At 41.7% G+C, this 13,582-nt stretch overlaps 1 protein-coding gene across 1 annotated transcript in view; it reads left to right on the top strand.

Moving 5' to 3' along the window:
* Positions 1-3,269: 3,269 nt before the first annotated feature.
* Positions 3,270-13,582, top strand: part of ADARB2 (adenosine deaminase RNA specific B2 (inactive)) — a 372,666-nt gene continuing 362,353 nt past the window's right edge. The window contains exon 1 of the mRNA XM_068538263.1: positions 3,270-3,369. Within this exon, the coding sequence (XP_068394364.1) occupies positions 3,270-3,369 (100 nt within the window). The remainder of the gene's footprint in view (positions 3,370-13,582) is intronic.

Raw genomic sequence — 13,582 nt, 5'->3', positions numbered from 1 at the left:
TGTCTTGAACTAGCGGCAGATCCGATCTGGGCTGGCTCCATGTCCCCTACATGTGCTTGGACCACAGACCCGGCACGGGGGTCCCCTCACAGCTCTTAGGGCCTAAGGAGGGAGAGACATTTGAGGAACGAACAAAACCGCCACCCAGAATAGCTATGCAATTACAGTCCTGATAGGACCCAGGATGGAAATCCTGGGGTGCTGGGAACAGCCCACGGGGACCCCATCCAGCCTTGACTGAAGCCACACCTTCCTCGGCACAAAGGCAGTGTCGGCATGAGGATACCGCTTCCCTCCAGGCTCTGTCAGCCCTCCCTTCTGTCCTTGTCCAGCTCCCCCGCAACAGATACATGTGGGTCACATGTGACTGTCTGGGCAGCCCCGAGCCTGCTGGGGCCCCCCACTCCCAGCTCTTTGTTCTGGCTCAGACGGGCTGAAGACACACACCAGCAACATCTCCTGATAGCCAGTAGGGTGACTTGGGCGCCTGATCCTCTTCCAACTTCTGTGCAGCGTTTTAAGCTGCCAAGCTGTGCTGAAGTGATCTAGAAACAGATAAAAGGCAAAAAGGCTCATGGGAAGACTGTGAGCACTGATCACTTCCTGCCATCCTGCGTCAAAAAGTGTGTGATCCTGAGCCTCTTGTTCAAAAGCCTTTCCTCCAAGGAGATACAACTTCATTGCTGCTGCTGGGCCGTAGTGTACCCTGCCTTACCTATTATGCATGATCTTATGCAAAATAAATAAAAAACAGAAAATAGCACCTATTTATGCAAAAATGACGTTTGCATAAATTATACCCCCAAAATAACCAAATTGGAGGGAACTTTAAGAAAGGTAAAGATTAGCCAAGATTTTGATCTTGACCAAGTTTCAAATCAGGATTTAAACTAAGTGCTGAAGTCCAGTTTTAGATTTTGCTGCCTTGACCATCCCCCTCCCCAAGGTTGGAAGCTGGATTCTCCGATAACCACATCCACTCTCCAATAAAGGGGATTCAGTACACCAGAGCCTCGTAGGCAGCATCTTTGATGATGGGATGCGAGGGGACCCTGACCAATGCAGACAGGCTGGAAGGTGCAGCTGTTTGTATTTCTCCCCAAAGCATCTTCCCTTGGCTTCTGAACTCAGGGACTGGTTTTTGGCAAAAGCCTATATAGGGAAACTCTGGGTTAGTACAGGTGTATTGTGGAAGCTCAGAGGTTCCACAGGGGGAGTCCTACAACTGTGTTTCCAGATAACAGTTGATGCTCTCAGATATCTTTTATGCTACAGAGAGTAAGTAGGCGGGCAGTGCACTTTTCCAGCATTCTCTAGAAATTAGCAGCAGCACTGAGCTGTGTTGTCGGTGGAAGGAAACGGCTGAACCTGGCAAATAGAGGGACCCTGGTGTGACTGCATTTAGCAGCCTGAAATGAGCCAGACAGTTAAACTCCTAAATGGAAAATACACAAGCCCCTGCTTTCTGAGCCCGACCTGTAATAATGTGCTCATTCTTTCAAAATTATTTATTGGATTGATTTACTAAATAATCATAAAGTGATTAGTATGCACCAGTCACTGTTTATACTGATTCTCAAGCACGAATGAACCTGTGAGGCAGCTTTGTGATTACCCCCATTTCACAGATGAAGAAACTGAGGCATAGTTTACATCACTTGCCCAAAGTCAGAGCAGTGGGGTTAGGACTTGAAATCAGATGCCCTCCTTTCTCCCTCTCTTCAGTGACAACTGAGCCAGGATCCAGCAGCTCACCACATAGCAACATATCCCAACATCCTGATTGCTTCCAGCGTTCCTTAGAGAGAGTATTGTTACCTCATAGAAAATTATCTGGAAATTTCTAGGTCCATAAGGAGCTTGAAAATGGTGTATGTAAAGTAGGAAATAGAAGTATTTGTGTGTCATTGTCACATCATCGTGTTAATGCTAATGACTTTTAGAGTGGATTTTTTCCCAAACCATTACTATTATAATTAATAGCTTATGTGATTTAAATGCAGAATGCAATGACGATGGCTGGATTATTTTCCTTTTTATATTTTACTTTAGATGTTTAAGGTTGCATAAGCATAGTCTTGAAAAAATAGGATAACCCTGAAAAAACTGTTCAAAACCAGTTCAATTTGCAATCCATCTCCTTGTAAATATTACTTTCTTCCGAATGTTACATTTGGCAATAAAACTATTAGATGAAAGCCCTTTCTGCCTTTCATTTCATTGTTCCCTAAATAGAGCAACCTACTGAAATCCCTCGCTTTAAAAATCAGACTCAGATCCGAACACCTCCGTCTTTATGCAGTATTTCTCTTGTGCAGAGGTAACAGCCAAGGGATATGAAGGAAGAAACAAAACAAGCAAACAGACAAACATGCAGTTTCTGAAAAATGAATACCCCTAAGAGGCTGTCTCCTGGGGAATTGCAAATCTTAGCCCCTTTCTGAGGAAGTGAGAGCTTGGTATTTCTTAGAGAGATATTTCCCCCTTGACACACAAGCATTATAACGGATTAACTAGTTAAAAACTGGTTGGAGATAACAGTCTCTGCATCTTTCTGAGCGCGCAGAGGCGTAATGCCCTGTCCCTTTGGTCTGAGCAGGAAGCCTGGATCCGGGGTAGATTCCTCTGCAAGCTGCCCCTCAGGCTTCTCCCTGAGAAGCTGGCTCGGCCTGCCTGTTCCCTCCCTCCTGTGCAATCTCCTTCCCTCTCCGCGGGTCCTGGGCAGCTCCATCCGTCCAAATGGGAGCTGAGTTTGCAAGCTGACAGGGCATGCACAGGGCTGGTGGTGCTGATGTCAGAGCCAGCAGACAGTTGTGATTGGATCTAATTAGACTTTGCAGCAGCAAATAGACAAGCTCCCTGCGTGATTGGCTTCAAAGTGGCTGGTGCCAAACAACTAGCAGAGGTGCCAAAGTAGAACCCTGCGTTTGGAGCCCAGATCAAGAGAGGCTGCCGGGGCAGGAGGAGGGGGAAGAGGAGGAGGGGGGCCTGGGCCGGGCGCACCTTTCCTTCGCGGTCCCTCCGGCCCTAGAGCGCTTTGGTGCTGGAGCTCAGATCGCGGCTCTCAGCCCAGCTGGAAACAAGTGACAGAGAACAATTAGAGAGGAGGGCGGGCGGGAGAGCGCTTGAGTGCTCAGTCCTAAAAAGTGAACCTGCTCCCTGATTTGCAGGCGCATTTACCGGCGGCGGCGGCGGCGGGCGACAAGAGCAGGCAAGGTGAAATTGTTTAAGAAGGATTCCTGCCCTGTTCCACTTACCGGGTCCCAGCCATGGCGTCGGTCTTGGGGACCAGCAGAGGGTCCGGAGGGCTGAGCAGTCAACTGAAATGCAAGTCCAAGCGGAGGAGGAGGAGGAGGTCCAAGCGGAAAGGTAAGGAGCCGGCTTTCTGCGCTGTCTCCCGCGAACTCTCCGCGCTGCGCCGCCTCCTCTTGTCTGTGGGCTTTGCCTGTTTCCAGCAGCTTCACTTCAGGATGCTGGTGGGATGTCGGTCGGTACAAAGCAGAGCGCTCGGCTCTGGAGTTCAGATCCCTTTGTAAATGCCGGGGCTTCCGCAAGCCCAGAGAGGGTGGCGAACCAACGGAGCAGAGGGCTCCGCAAAAGGCAGAGGAGAGGGGCGGAGGACGGGGCTGTTCCTTTGACCGGAGTACGGGCCTCCCTGGACTCGCACTCCCTGGCCGCTGGCCACCGGCACTGCCTCCGACCCTCGCAGAGGCAACGTTAGCTCGGGGGCCAAAGGAAACCCTCTCTTAAGCCAGCATCCCTAAGAACGAGGGACGGGACCTCGTGCCAGCTTTTCCATCCAAACTGTCTTGGAGGAAGGAGTGGGCAAAACCCGGGAAACAGCGTCCCTTCGTTGGCTGACAGTTTCTATTTAGAGTGGTACCCGTTGTTTTGTAAGCACGGGGACCTGCAGAGAGACCAGGGCTTATCTGGGGGGAATAAGCAGAAATTAATACCTGAAAAGAGAAACAGGCATTACAGCTTGTCAGAGGTGAGAAAAACTGCAAACCAGAAAAGGAGAAAAAGCAGCCGATGACAGGCTGCTCCTGACTCACCGTCGTGTCTGTGCCTGGTTACCGATCTGTTTGGAGAGGAGCCACCTGAAGTTAGTCAGTCCCATCAGTAACCCGGGGCTCCCACAGGGGCTGGTGCACAGCCTGCCGCTGCTCCACGGAGGAGGCCGGTCTTGAAATGCCATCCTAGCCGGTGTCCCTTCCACGGGAGGGTGGAATGAGTCTTCCAGGGCTGCCGGCTCTTCCCCAGAGAGGAACTTGTTATCAGCAGCTCCTTATCATGAGTCTGCAGGAGAAAGTTCAGTTCTTATTATTTGAAATGCGTCGTTTTTGTTTTTTTTTTAAAGTGACCAGAGAGCCATAAAGAACAGTTGAAAAGACACAACTAAAATGTACCAGATTTTCCGGTTTCTCTGCCGGAGGGTGCCAAGTTAGATGTGGTTGAAGTTTTAAGTCCTCTCCCAAGAGGACTTCTGCCCCATCTTTTCCTAACTGCTCTCAAACAGTCCCCGAGTCCTTCCCGACTTCTTCCAATAATAGAAATTAGCCGGGCGGTTTGAAGACATAAATGCCAGTAGCACACAGTCATTAATTATGATTGTATGTCAGGGTGGCAGGGAGCAAGGCGACAACTTCCCAGGAAGGTTTCAGAGCCTTCGGTGTCAAAGGGGGTGATTCTGTAATTCTAGTTTAACTCTTGAGCTGCTAAAATGAATACCAGCTATTCACTTTGTTACCTGAAAATTTCACTCTGAAACAGATCTGTTAATGTCTTCCAAAAATAGCGCTAACAGAAAGTGACAATGATATTGAAAAAAAATCACAGAATTTAATAATGAATATAACTTTTAAAAGAGATAAAAAGGAAACGTTGTCTTGTGTACTTAAAGAGTTCGTGTTTTCCAGTATCTTTATTTAGTATATTTAAATATTTAAAATTGAAAAGCATGGAATAATATTTTACAATAAAGCAAAACCTATAGAAGAAAATATAAGCTGATGAACATTTGTGCCTTTCTCCAAATTCATTTTTTGTACCTTTAAATGTCAGTCATGCCAGCTTATAAGGCATTCGATTTCGGAAAGGAAGACAAGAAATCTGAAGGAGGGCTTCATTGGCTATATACTTAACTATGACAATTCAAAATAAATTTTATATGAAATATTTATAAGCTTTGTTTTCAATATACCAAGTCTCTTAATTTTTATAGCCAAAAGCTGAAGTGGGAAAGGGTAATCAGGATGTGTGTGCTAATTCCTGTTATGCGTAAATTTATCCGTGGGGTGAAATTTCCTATGGCATCTGCCGACAGCTTATCATGGTCTATGAGTCAAATCAAACTGCTAAGTATTCACTTCTAAGGGGAAAGTTAACAGTGTAAGTGTGTGTGGTCAAACGAAAAGAAAACAGCAATGACAGAGCACTTTAAATCTTTATTTGCGTTTTTCTGGGGATAGATCAGTTTGTATATAACTCCCAGTTATTACAGATGCTTTTTTTCCCTCTTCTATCAGGACAATAGTGAATTTAAATTATGTTCTAATATTCATGAATCTTAATAACAGTAATTGAATAGCATAGCCTCAGCTTTTAAGCTTATCTAATAATAAAGCTCTGTATTTGTCACAATTTAAAATCCACATGTGTATGGGTGGCTGTTAAGGAATTTTGGTAAGGCTCTACTTAGTACTAACTAAAGCCACTGATTATGAGCACAAAGAAGGAGTTCTTTCTGTATGTGAATAAATAAATTAAAGTAAATGTTCATTTTTTTGGCCAATAATAAGTGTATTTCCACCTATTCTAATGAACAAGAGTCATTTTGAAGCTGCATCATAACTTTTAGTTTCCTGGAGCTGTCAGCCGAAGTGCTACCGGCTTGCTATAGGTATTCTCTAAAAGTGGCTTTGTTATGATTTCTTTATTATGCTTTTTATTGTCAAAATAATCTATGGGCTCTGAAATAAAAACTCTGTCGCTACAGTATAAGTGTGGAATTGATACCATACTCCCATTGTTATTAACTATGATCCAGAGTCTCGGAAATAAAATTTTTTCCTGTAGGAGGTATTTTTTAGTCACCATACCACACAGAAAGTAGTTTATATCGTTAAAAGTCCAAAAAAACTAAAAATAAAAATAAAACTTAGTCACAGAATATGACTTTGGGTATTACCTAGCCGAGACCTGCATTTGTCTCTCAGATAAACTTTTAAAAGGATACTGAGCAAACCTCCCCACCCACCAATCCTCCTGTTATTTTATTAGGACCCAGTGCTGTCCATTTCTCTCTGTGTGTTATTTTTTAGTTGGGACTTTACCTTAGAAATTATTTATGAATGTTTTACATTTTCTGTACAAACAAGAAATGTCAAATTTTGACGTTTTTATGGGAAAAAAACAGGCAGTTAAAAAAAATCTGTGAAAAGGACACTTTTTTTTTTTTTAACACATGTGGCTAAGGAGTGTTCACCTCCCCTGTAACATGTGAGACCCGTCAGTTTATTCTGCTTCTATTTCATGCAAAGACTTTCAGAAAACCCTGGCAGCTCTTGTAGTTTAGGAGAGTTGACTGCTGCCTGCCCACACAAAATACCCACTTAGCTCATTTCTCTCGGAGAATTCTAGGAGACTGTGCTCTGCTTTACAGTTCTGGGTAAAATTATGTGGGGTGATTGCACACAACCGCGTCTGTTATGTGGTTGTATTAGAGAAATGTCTGCCTGTATTACAAAAGAATTGAATGTGTGAATATTGTAAAAGGTATATATTTTAATCCTAAATAATAAAGGCAAAGGTTGAAGGTTTCTTAAATTAGTATCAGCTCAAGCAGGTAGCACAAGAGGCAGAATCACCAAAACAGTGTAGTATATAAAGATAAGTCACTTAAATTTTTATCAGTTAATCTCTGGACCATTGGATACCTCCAGGGTAATATGCCTGCGGAATTTCATAGGTATATTTTTAATTATTAAAATAGTATATGTATTCTCTTTTGTTTCTCTTGATCTTTCTTTGGTGAGAGTAGTTTTCCAAAAAGAAGCTGTGTATTGGCATGAAATGAATTTTGTAAATAAAATGTTTTTAACATTTGACCCATGAGTATATACAATGTATAAAATGACTGAAATCTCTGGAAATAAAAAAAGATTGCTCTTTCAATACAAACATATTAGGAAATGGATTGGGAACCGATACAAATTCAGTTGGTTCCAGGAGGTAAACAGGAAGACAGGGTTTTAAGTGAAGTGCCTCAATCATTAAAACAGAGAAAGGGAGGGAACTTTGGAGAACTGTTTTAAATGCTGTAGAAACAATCATTTGGTAACTCGGTCCCCTTGAATTCAGCATCAACACACCACCTGTCTTTTTGAGGCATTTGACGGCAAACTAAGTTAATGCTTGAATTTCACGTATTGTTCCAGGGGGATAAGTTACACAGAGTTTTAGAAAATTGAGGGTGAATTTTGGAAGCTAACACACGGGTAAAGCTCTGCAGAAGTAAGCTGATGAATCACGAGGAGGTTGGAGTGGCCGGTTGCTGAACGTGGGGAAATGCAGATAAAAAGTTGGCAAAAGGAACAGGATAAGTAGAGCATATGGACTGCAGACACAGGCTTGTTGTGAAATGGAATTCCGTGCAAAGCTAATGAAATAGAAAGATGGGCCAAGGATGAAGGTGGGAGGCCTGCGGCTGTCAGCCCCCGCAGCGGCAGAGTAGCCGGCGGGGCTCATCCTGGCTGCTGGGGACTTACTCCTGCATCACAGCCGAGCATCCATGCTTGCCGCTTACCTCGCTCGCCCACAGCTCCAGAGGAAGGGCTGGATTTAGTGATAAAATTAAATTGATGAAACTGTTCGCCATCCTCTAATTATGTGAGGGCTTTTTCTTCCTTTCTGTTTTTAAAATTTGTATTAGTAACTCTGGTTTCTAGTGACCCGTGTAATAGCAGTAATTTGAGATTGCTTCAAGGGCATTAGATATGATGAGTGAACTTGAATTTAGAATAAAAATATGAGATTCATGTATCCATAGCTAAATAGTGGTGATTCGGTTACTGCAGAAGTGCTGTCCCAGAAGAACATTATGTAAGGAAATGCAGAATAAGGAAATTGCATTTTTCTTTTCTTGAGGCATGGAGAGACAACTTATGCTTTGAAAGCATTCAATGTTCAATTTAAAAACCATAGGTGCTTGTAGTTGTGTGTGTATACCTATATACATATATACACAGTGAAGACAGCGGAAACATTTGAGCATTTTTTATGTCTGCCTGCTTCTTTTTCTAAAATGCTAAAAATGAAAGCATTGTTTTTGTAATATGGACAGTTTTGAACAACTCATAAACCCAAAAATAATTATACTACTCTGCTCTTCATCATTTAAAAATATTATCTCTAAATGCTGCATTGGTAAATGGAGCTCTTAATTACTAGCAAACAAGATTTCTAAAAGGATAAATTTTCACATGATAAGCAAGATTTTAAAAGCACTTATTTTAGCCATTACTAAACTGAGTAAAGAAAACAAGGTGAATGTCAAGTGAAATATGAAAAGCACGATGTGCTTCACAAAATAGTCAAACTATTGAGTGTTAGCATATCCATGAGCTTATACATCACGAGAAAAAGCCACACAGCCATGTACTGCCTGAGCGCAGCAAAGACCTGTTTCATGTTGTCGAGTCTCTGTAAATAGTGAAGCCAAAACCCGTCTTTTCAGTTAAATGGTTCTCCTGCACTGAAATACAGAAATACATGCTGTGAAATACTGGATTATGCAAAGAGAATTGTTTATTCCTCGCTATTAATATATTATAATTCCCTTAAGAATGTATCACTATCAAAGAAAGGGACATTACTTTCAGAAAGAGGGGAAAACGCCTGCTTAATTCTTGATCCACATGTGAATCTGATACCCTCCTGTGGGACTCCCAGAAACAGAACGGGAGGGCACACTGAGAAATTTAAAACCTAGACTCTTGTACTTGCATATGTGACTGCCTTGGTTCCAAACATCCCTCTTGGGTGATTAAAATTTTATTTCCCTGTTTATTTTATTTAAAAGGAATGGGGGACGGGGGCTATTGCCTCTGATTTCCTGATGTTTAAGCAACATCACAGCAAATGTAGCTCTGAGAGCCCTAAACCTCCATCCACAGATTTGTGAGTGAATCCATTTTCCCAGGAACCATATCCAAGAAATGGCAACCTAGAAGTGGAAATGTTTGCTTTTTAAGATATCAGTAATTTTCCCCAAAATAAACTTGGCCACTTGCAAAGACAGCTGATTTTTTTCTGAAGAATGATAAATATTTGAAAATAAAGAGTTAATCTGAGTGCCTGAGTTCCCTCCATACACTGTGGACATTTAGTCATCTTTTATTATAGTTACAGGTATTAACTATGAAGAGTAGCAAAATAATTTCATTTTATTATTTCATGGATGGGGAATGAATACAACTAGTATCTGGTTTCTGGTAAGAAAGCAGCTAGTAAGTGTCCCTTTGTGTCATAAAACACACACACACACACACAAATTCACTATCATCTGTTTTAAATTATGAAAATTATCAAGTTAATGTTAAAATTTTTTTTAATCTCAAAAAATAGCAAGCAGGTAATATAAATTTTATATTCATACTAAAGAGGGCATTTTATGCTTGATTAGGAAATAGTGTCCAATAAATGGGACACTTATAACGAATGAAGAGTAGCATTTAAGATGGAAGCGACATATCAGGTGACTTTTAGATTTTAAGACCATTTTTTTTGAATCCCTAAGAGATGAAATTTTAAAAGCTTTTTTTAAGCTGTGTTCACGTAAAATCACAGGACTGGAGGTGGCTTCATGTGGCCGCTTTGATGCAGAGAAGGCAGACAGATCAGTCCTGCTTGTATACCTACTAACACAGCCCCAACGTGAATAGTCACAGGGGCTGCCCTGCAGCTAAAATGTTCCAGCTCATGTCCACACCGGCTACCATCAAAACCTCCCACGACTGGAGAGAGAAGCTGGGGTGTAGACAAAAGGTAGAATAAGACAGTTATCATTTCCAGTGTAATTACCTGTTCACTTTAGCTAAAATCTGGTTACATCCGTTCCACCAAGCGCTTTTATAACGGTGCCCACAGAGAACTTTCTCACAAAAGAGATCGAGGCTTCTTTCTGCTGCTGTTTCTCCATTTGAATGATAAATACAGTTAATATTGCTCAGAATATATTAGCCAACCTTCCTTTCTGGACTCTCTACTATATAGAGGTGACTCTTACATCCAAATGTTAGCTCAGGGCTGCCAGGTGATCACACATAATAGAAAGTGTTCCTTTAAATACTTCAACTAGGGTGTGCTTTGGAGACTTTTACAGATTTAATTAATCTTTGCCGCTCCATTTATTTGAGGTGAAATCTCTAATTCTTGTTTCCTACCACCGATAGACAGAAGATCTGCCTCATCATTGTATAATGTCTTAGGTGATTTCTCAAATATGGCATGAAAATAGGACAGAGGGGGACCCAGTTCTCTGAAACTGGAGCCCAAGTCAAATCCTTTCTCTGTTAAAATCAGACAAAAAGTGGGGCGGTTCTGTTTCTCAGAAGCAGGACTTCGGAATCATGATAAAGTAGCTCACAGCGTACACCTAGGACACCAATAATTGATTTAAAAACTATTTTATCTAAGTCCATCGGAAGTACACAGATGTCCTCTCTTAAAAATTAACGCAATATTTCCTAAAAGTTTAATTGCTTTTGGAAAAGTCCAATTTAATAAACGTGACAGAAACGTCAGCAAAATAGATTTTGACCTCCTCTACCCCCAAGTCTGGCTGCGCTCCCTCATCCCTGTCTGGAACAGATGCTCCTCCTGCATTTGGCTTATGGCTGTGGAATCTATGTGTCCTTAAAGGAAACATGCTCTCTTTCTAGTACACTGTGCTCGGACTGAAACATAAAGGTGCACAAGCTCAGAGACTGCCAGTCATGTACAATTTTAAAAGATTTTCTTATGAATTTGGATGTTGTGCAAAACAATATTGCCTTTTACTATTCCTTAGGTGAATAAAATCATGGAAGGCCTACTTTAACCACAGACATAAAGATATTTTATTTGTGTTTTAACTCTAAATATTCACACTGTGGATGAAAGTTTGTAAAGGACCATCCAGATTCTAACAGAATTCTAACAGAAAGTGATTTTTTTAATTCAAAACATATGGTTCAAGGAGAAATTTTTTTAATTCAAATGAGTCCATGCTGCTAATTTTCTTTCTAAAGAAGAAGAGAATTTGAAATAAAAATCATTGCTTTGTCCCTAGGTTAAATAATAGCTTTAAAAATACTCTAAGACAGTAGAACAGGGAATATAGTAACTTTGACAGCCCTTGAACGATACTGAACTGAGAGCAAATACTGTCCGCCTGACGGTGGCTTTGGTGGCAGCAAGTGTGTCACTGCACCAGCCCTTCTCAGAGCTGCAGGGGGGTCTATTCAGGGCTGGTTGAAATCCAGGGAGATATTTTCTTCTTAAGCATTTAGTATGATAAGTTTATTCATTTTAGACCTAAAAAATGTGGAGTTCATGTCATTTTAATTGTTATCACTTGAGAAACAAGTATTTTTTAGTGAAGTTAAATTTATTTGGGACTTTTGTATATAGATAATGAATAGAGTTCAAGTTATTAAAAACTGCACTTTCTGTAGACTGTTAATATATATGTATAATATATACAGATGACAGACTCAAAATTTAAAATACATATAAGCATTTATTGAAATAATGATTTCATTATTTTGAAATATTGAATAATATTGAAATATTAAAAGATTCTCCATCAGCTGTCTGGAACAGCAGAAGTCTAATACTCATTTTTAGAAGAACATTTTAAAAATTAAGTATAGAAAAAATCCTGAGAGCATGAACTCCTTGAGAAATAGTGAAGAAATGAACTTGGTTGATGATCATGCTTTTTAGTGTTGAGAAAAACATCATTTTTTAAATTTTAAAATTTCATAAAGATGTGAAATAAATCTTTTTTGTCTTTTCCTCTAATAAGACTTAATCTATCCCCTTACATCATAAAATGAGAGAAACAGAAACCATGGTGGTATGAAGGGATTTGAACAGAAGGAGAGGGGACAGGAGAGAGAGAATAACTTACAGATCTCTTTCTTCCTGTGCTCTAATCAGAGTTCATCTTCCTGCATATTTTCTGTATCTTCCAAAACAGAGGGCTCTTGATTGAAAAGTAGGGGACGTGAGATCCAGTTCTGCTCTGTTTGCAGTTTGCCTTAAACATTGCATATGTATTCAAACAAGGGCTGTATTGGACCTGTGTGAGTACCTTTTATTCATTTGCAATTGTGTCTCCTCGGGTGCTTACTCTGGACTGGGCAAAGAACTAGGAACTAAAAAGACGCAAGAAAAAAAGTCGACAGGGTCCTCCTTCTCTCTGAGCTTGTATTGGATTTGGGGATATAGACACACAAATGTAAAATCAGGGAACAAAAACAGACCACCAGGACCCCAACATAGTATTAGGTCCTACGGGAATTTTTTTTAATACCCAATACTAGCATATATTTTACAAAATTGAATTTCTCAAGGGGCCAGATGTACTCGGTGTGGTCCCAGAAATTAGCACACAGGCTCTCTCATTGTACACCATCAATAAATGGTTGTTGCAGAGTCGATTTATAAAGGGCACTGACTGACTTATTTTTAAGCCATTGCTAGGGAAATTTGAATGTATTCATTCAACAAACATCTATGGGGCATCTTTATGTGTCAGCCATCGTGCTAAATGGCAGGGATTAAGCAGTCACAGAAGCTCTGGAAAATGTTCTGAAAGAGCCAGACGGCACATCTCAACACGGCCCTGGCTTCTCCATAGTCCATGCTGAAGAGATAGTGCACAGTCCCCCCACCGGAAGCTGGGGAGGCACATTCTGCCATTTGCCAAACCAGCCCCGCCGATGATCGTCACGCTCGTGGGTGTTTGTGTGGATGGGATGAGGTGCAACCCTCAGACCCAGACAAATTCCCAAGGTGCTTCTCAGTGAGACTGGTACCCCCCCACCCTTGACCCTGAGGAGTTCTTCTCCGCCTCTCTGTCCTCTGCCTGCAGCTTGGGCACAGAGGCACACCCCCTCCTGCCTCGTGGGTGCACACGTGTCCTTGAATCGATCCTACCTGCAACCAGCGCCCGGACTCCCCCTTCGAGACAGGACCAGGCACCACCCCAAACTCAGCCACCATCCTGCTTCTCATTTCACAAAATTCCACTCTGTCCTCATGGTTGAGGGTAAACATTGTGTGCATCTGTGTAGTTCAGAAGTCTAGAACCAAGCCTGAGAAAGTGAGTAAACCAGGCGTCTAACTTGTGGGATGGTTGGCATCTCTCTACCTGGAGGTGATGCAAAGTAGGTACAGGGCTCATCCCAGCAGCCATAGGAGGCGTTCCCACCATGTCCACTCAATACTGTGGACACAGGATATGTTGTGGAAAAGATGAGCCATTGATCCTGTCCCTTGTTTTTGTGTAGATAGCATGTTTCTTGGTCTTTCT

This window comes from Eschrichtius robustus, chromosome 1 (assembly GCF_028021215.1).
Source record: "Eschrichtius robustus isolate mEscRob2 chromosome 1, mEscRob2.pri, whole genome shotgun sequence".
In the NCBI taxonomy this organism is placed as follows: domain Eukaryota; kingdom Metazoa; phylum Chordata; class Mammalia; order Artiodactyla; family Eschrichtiidae; genus Eschrichtius; species Eschrichtius robustus.
The sequence above is the reverse complement of the archived record's forward strand: the minus strand, read 5'-3'. Positions and strand labels throughout refer to the sequence as shown.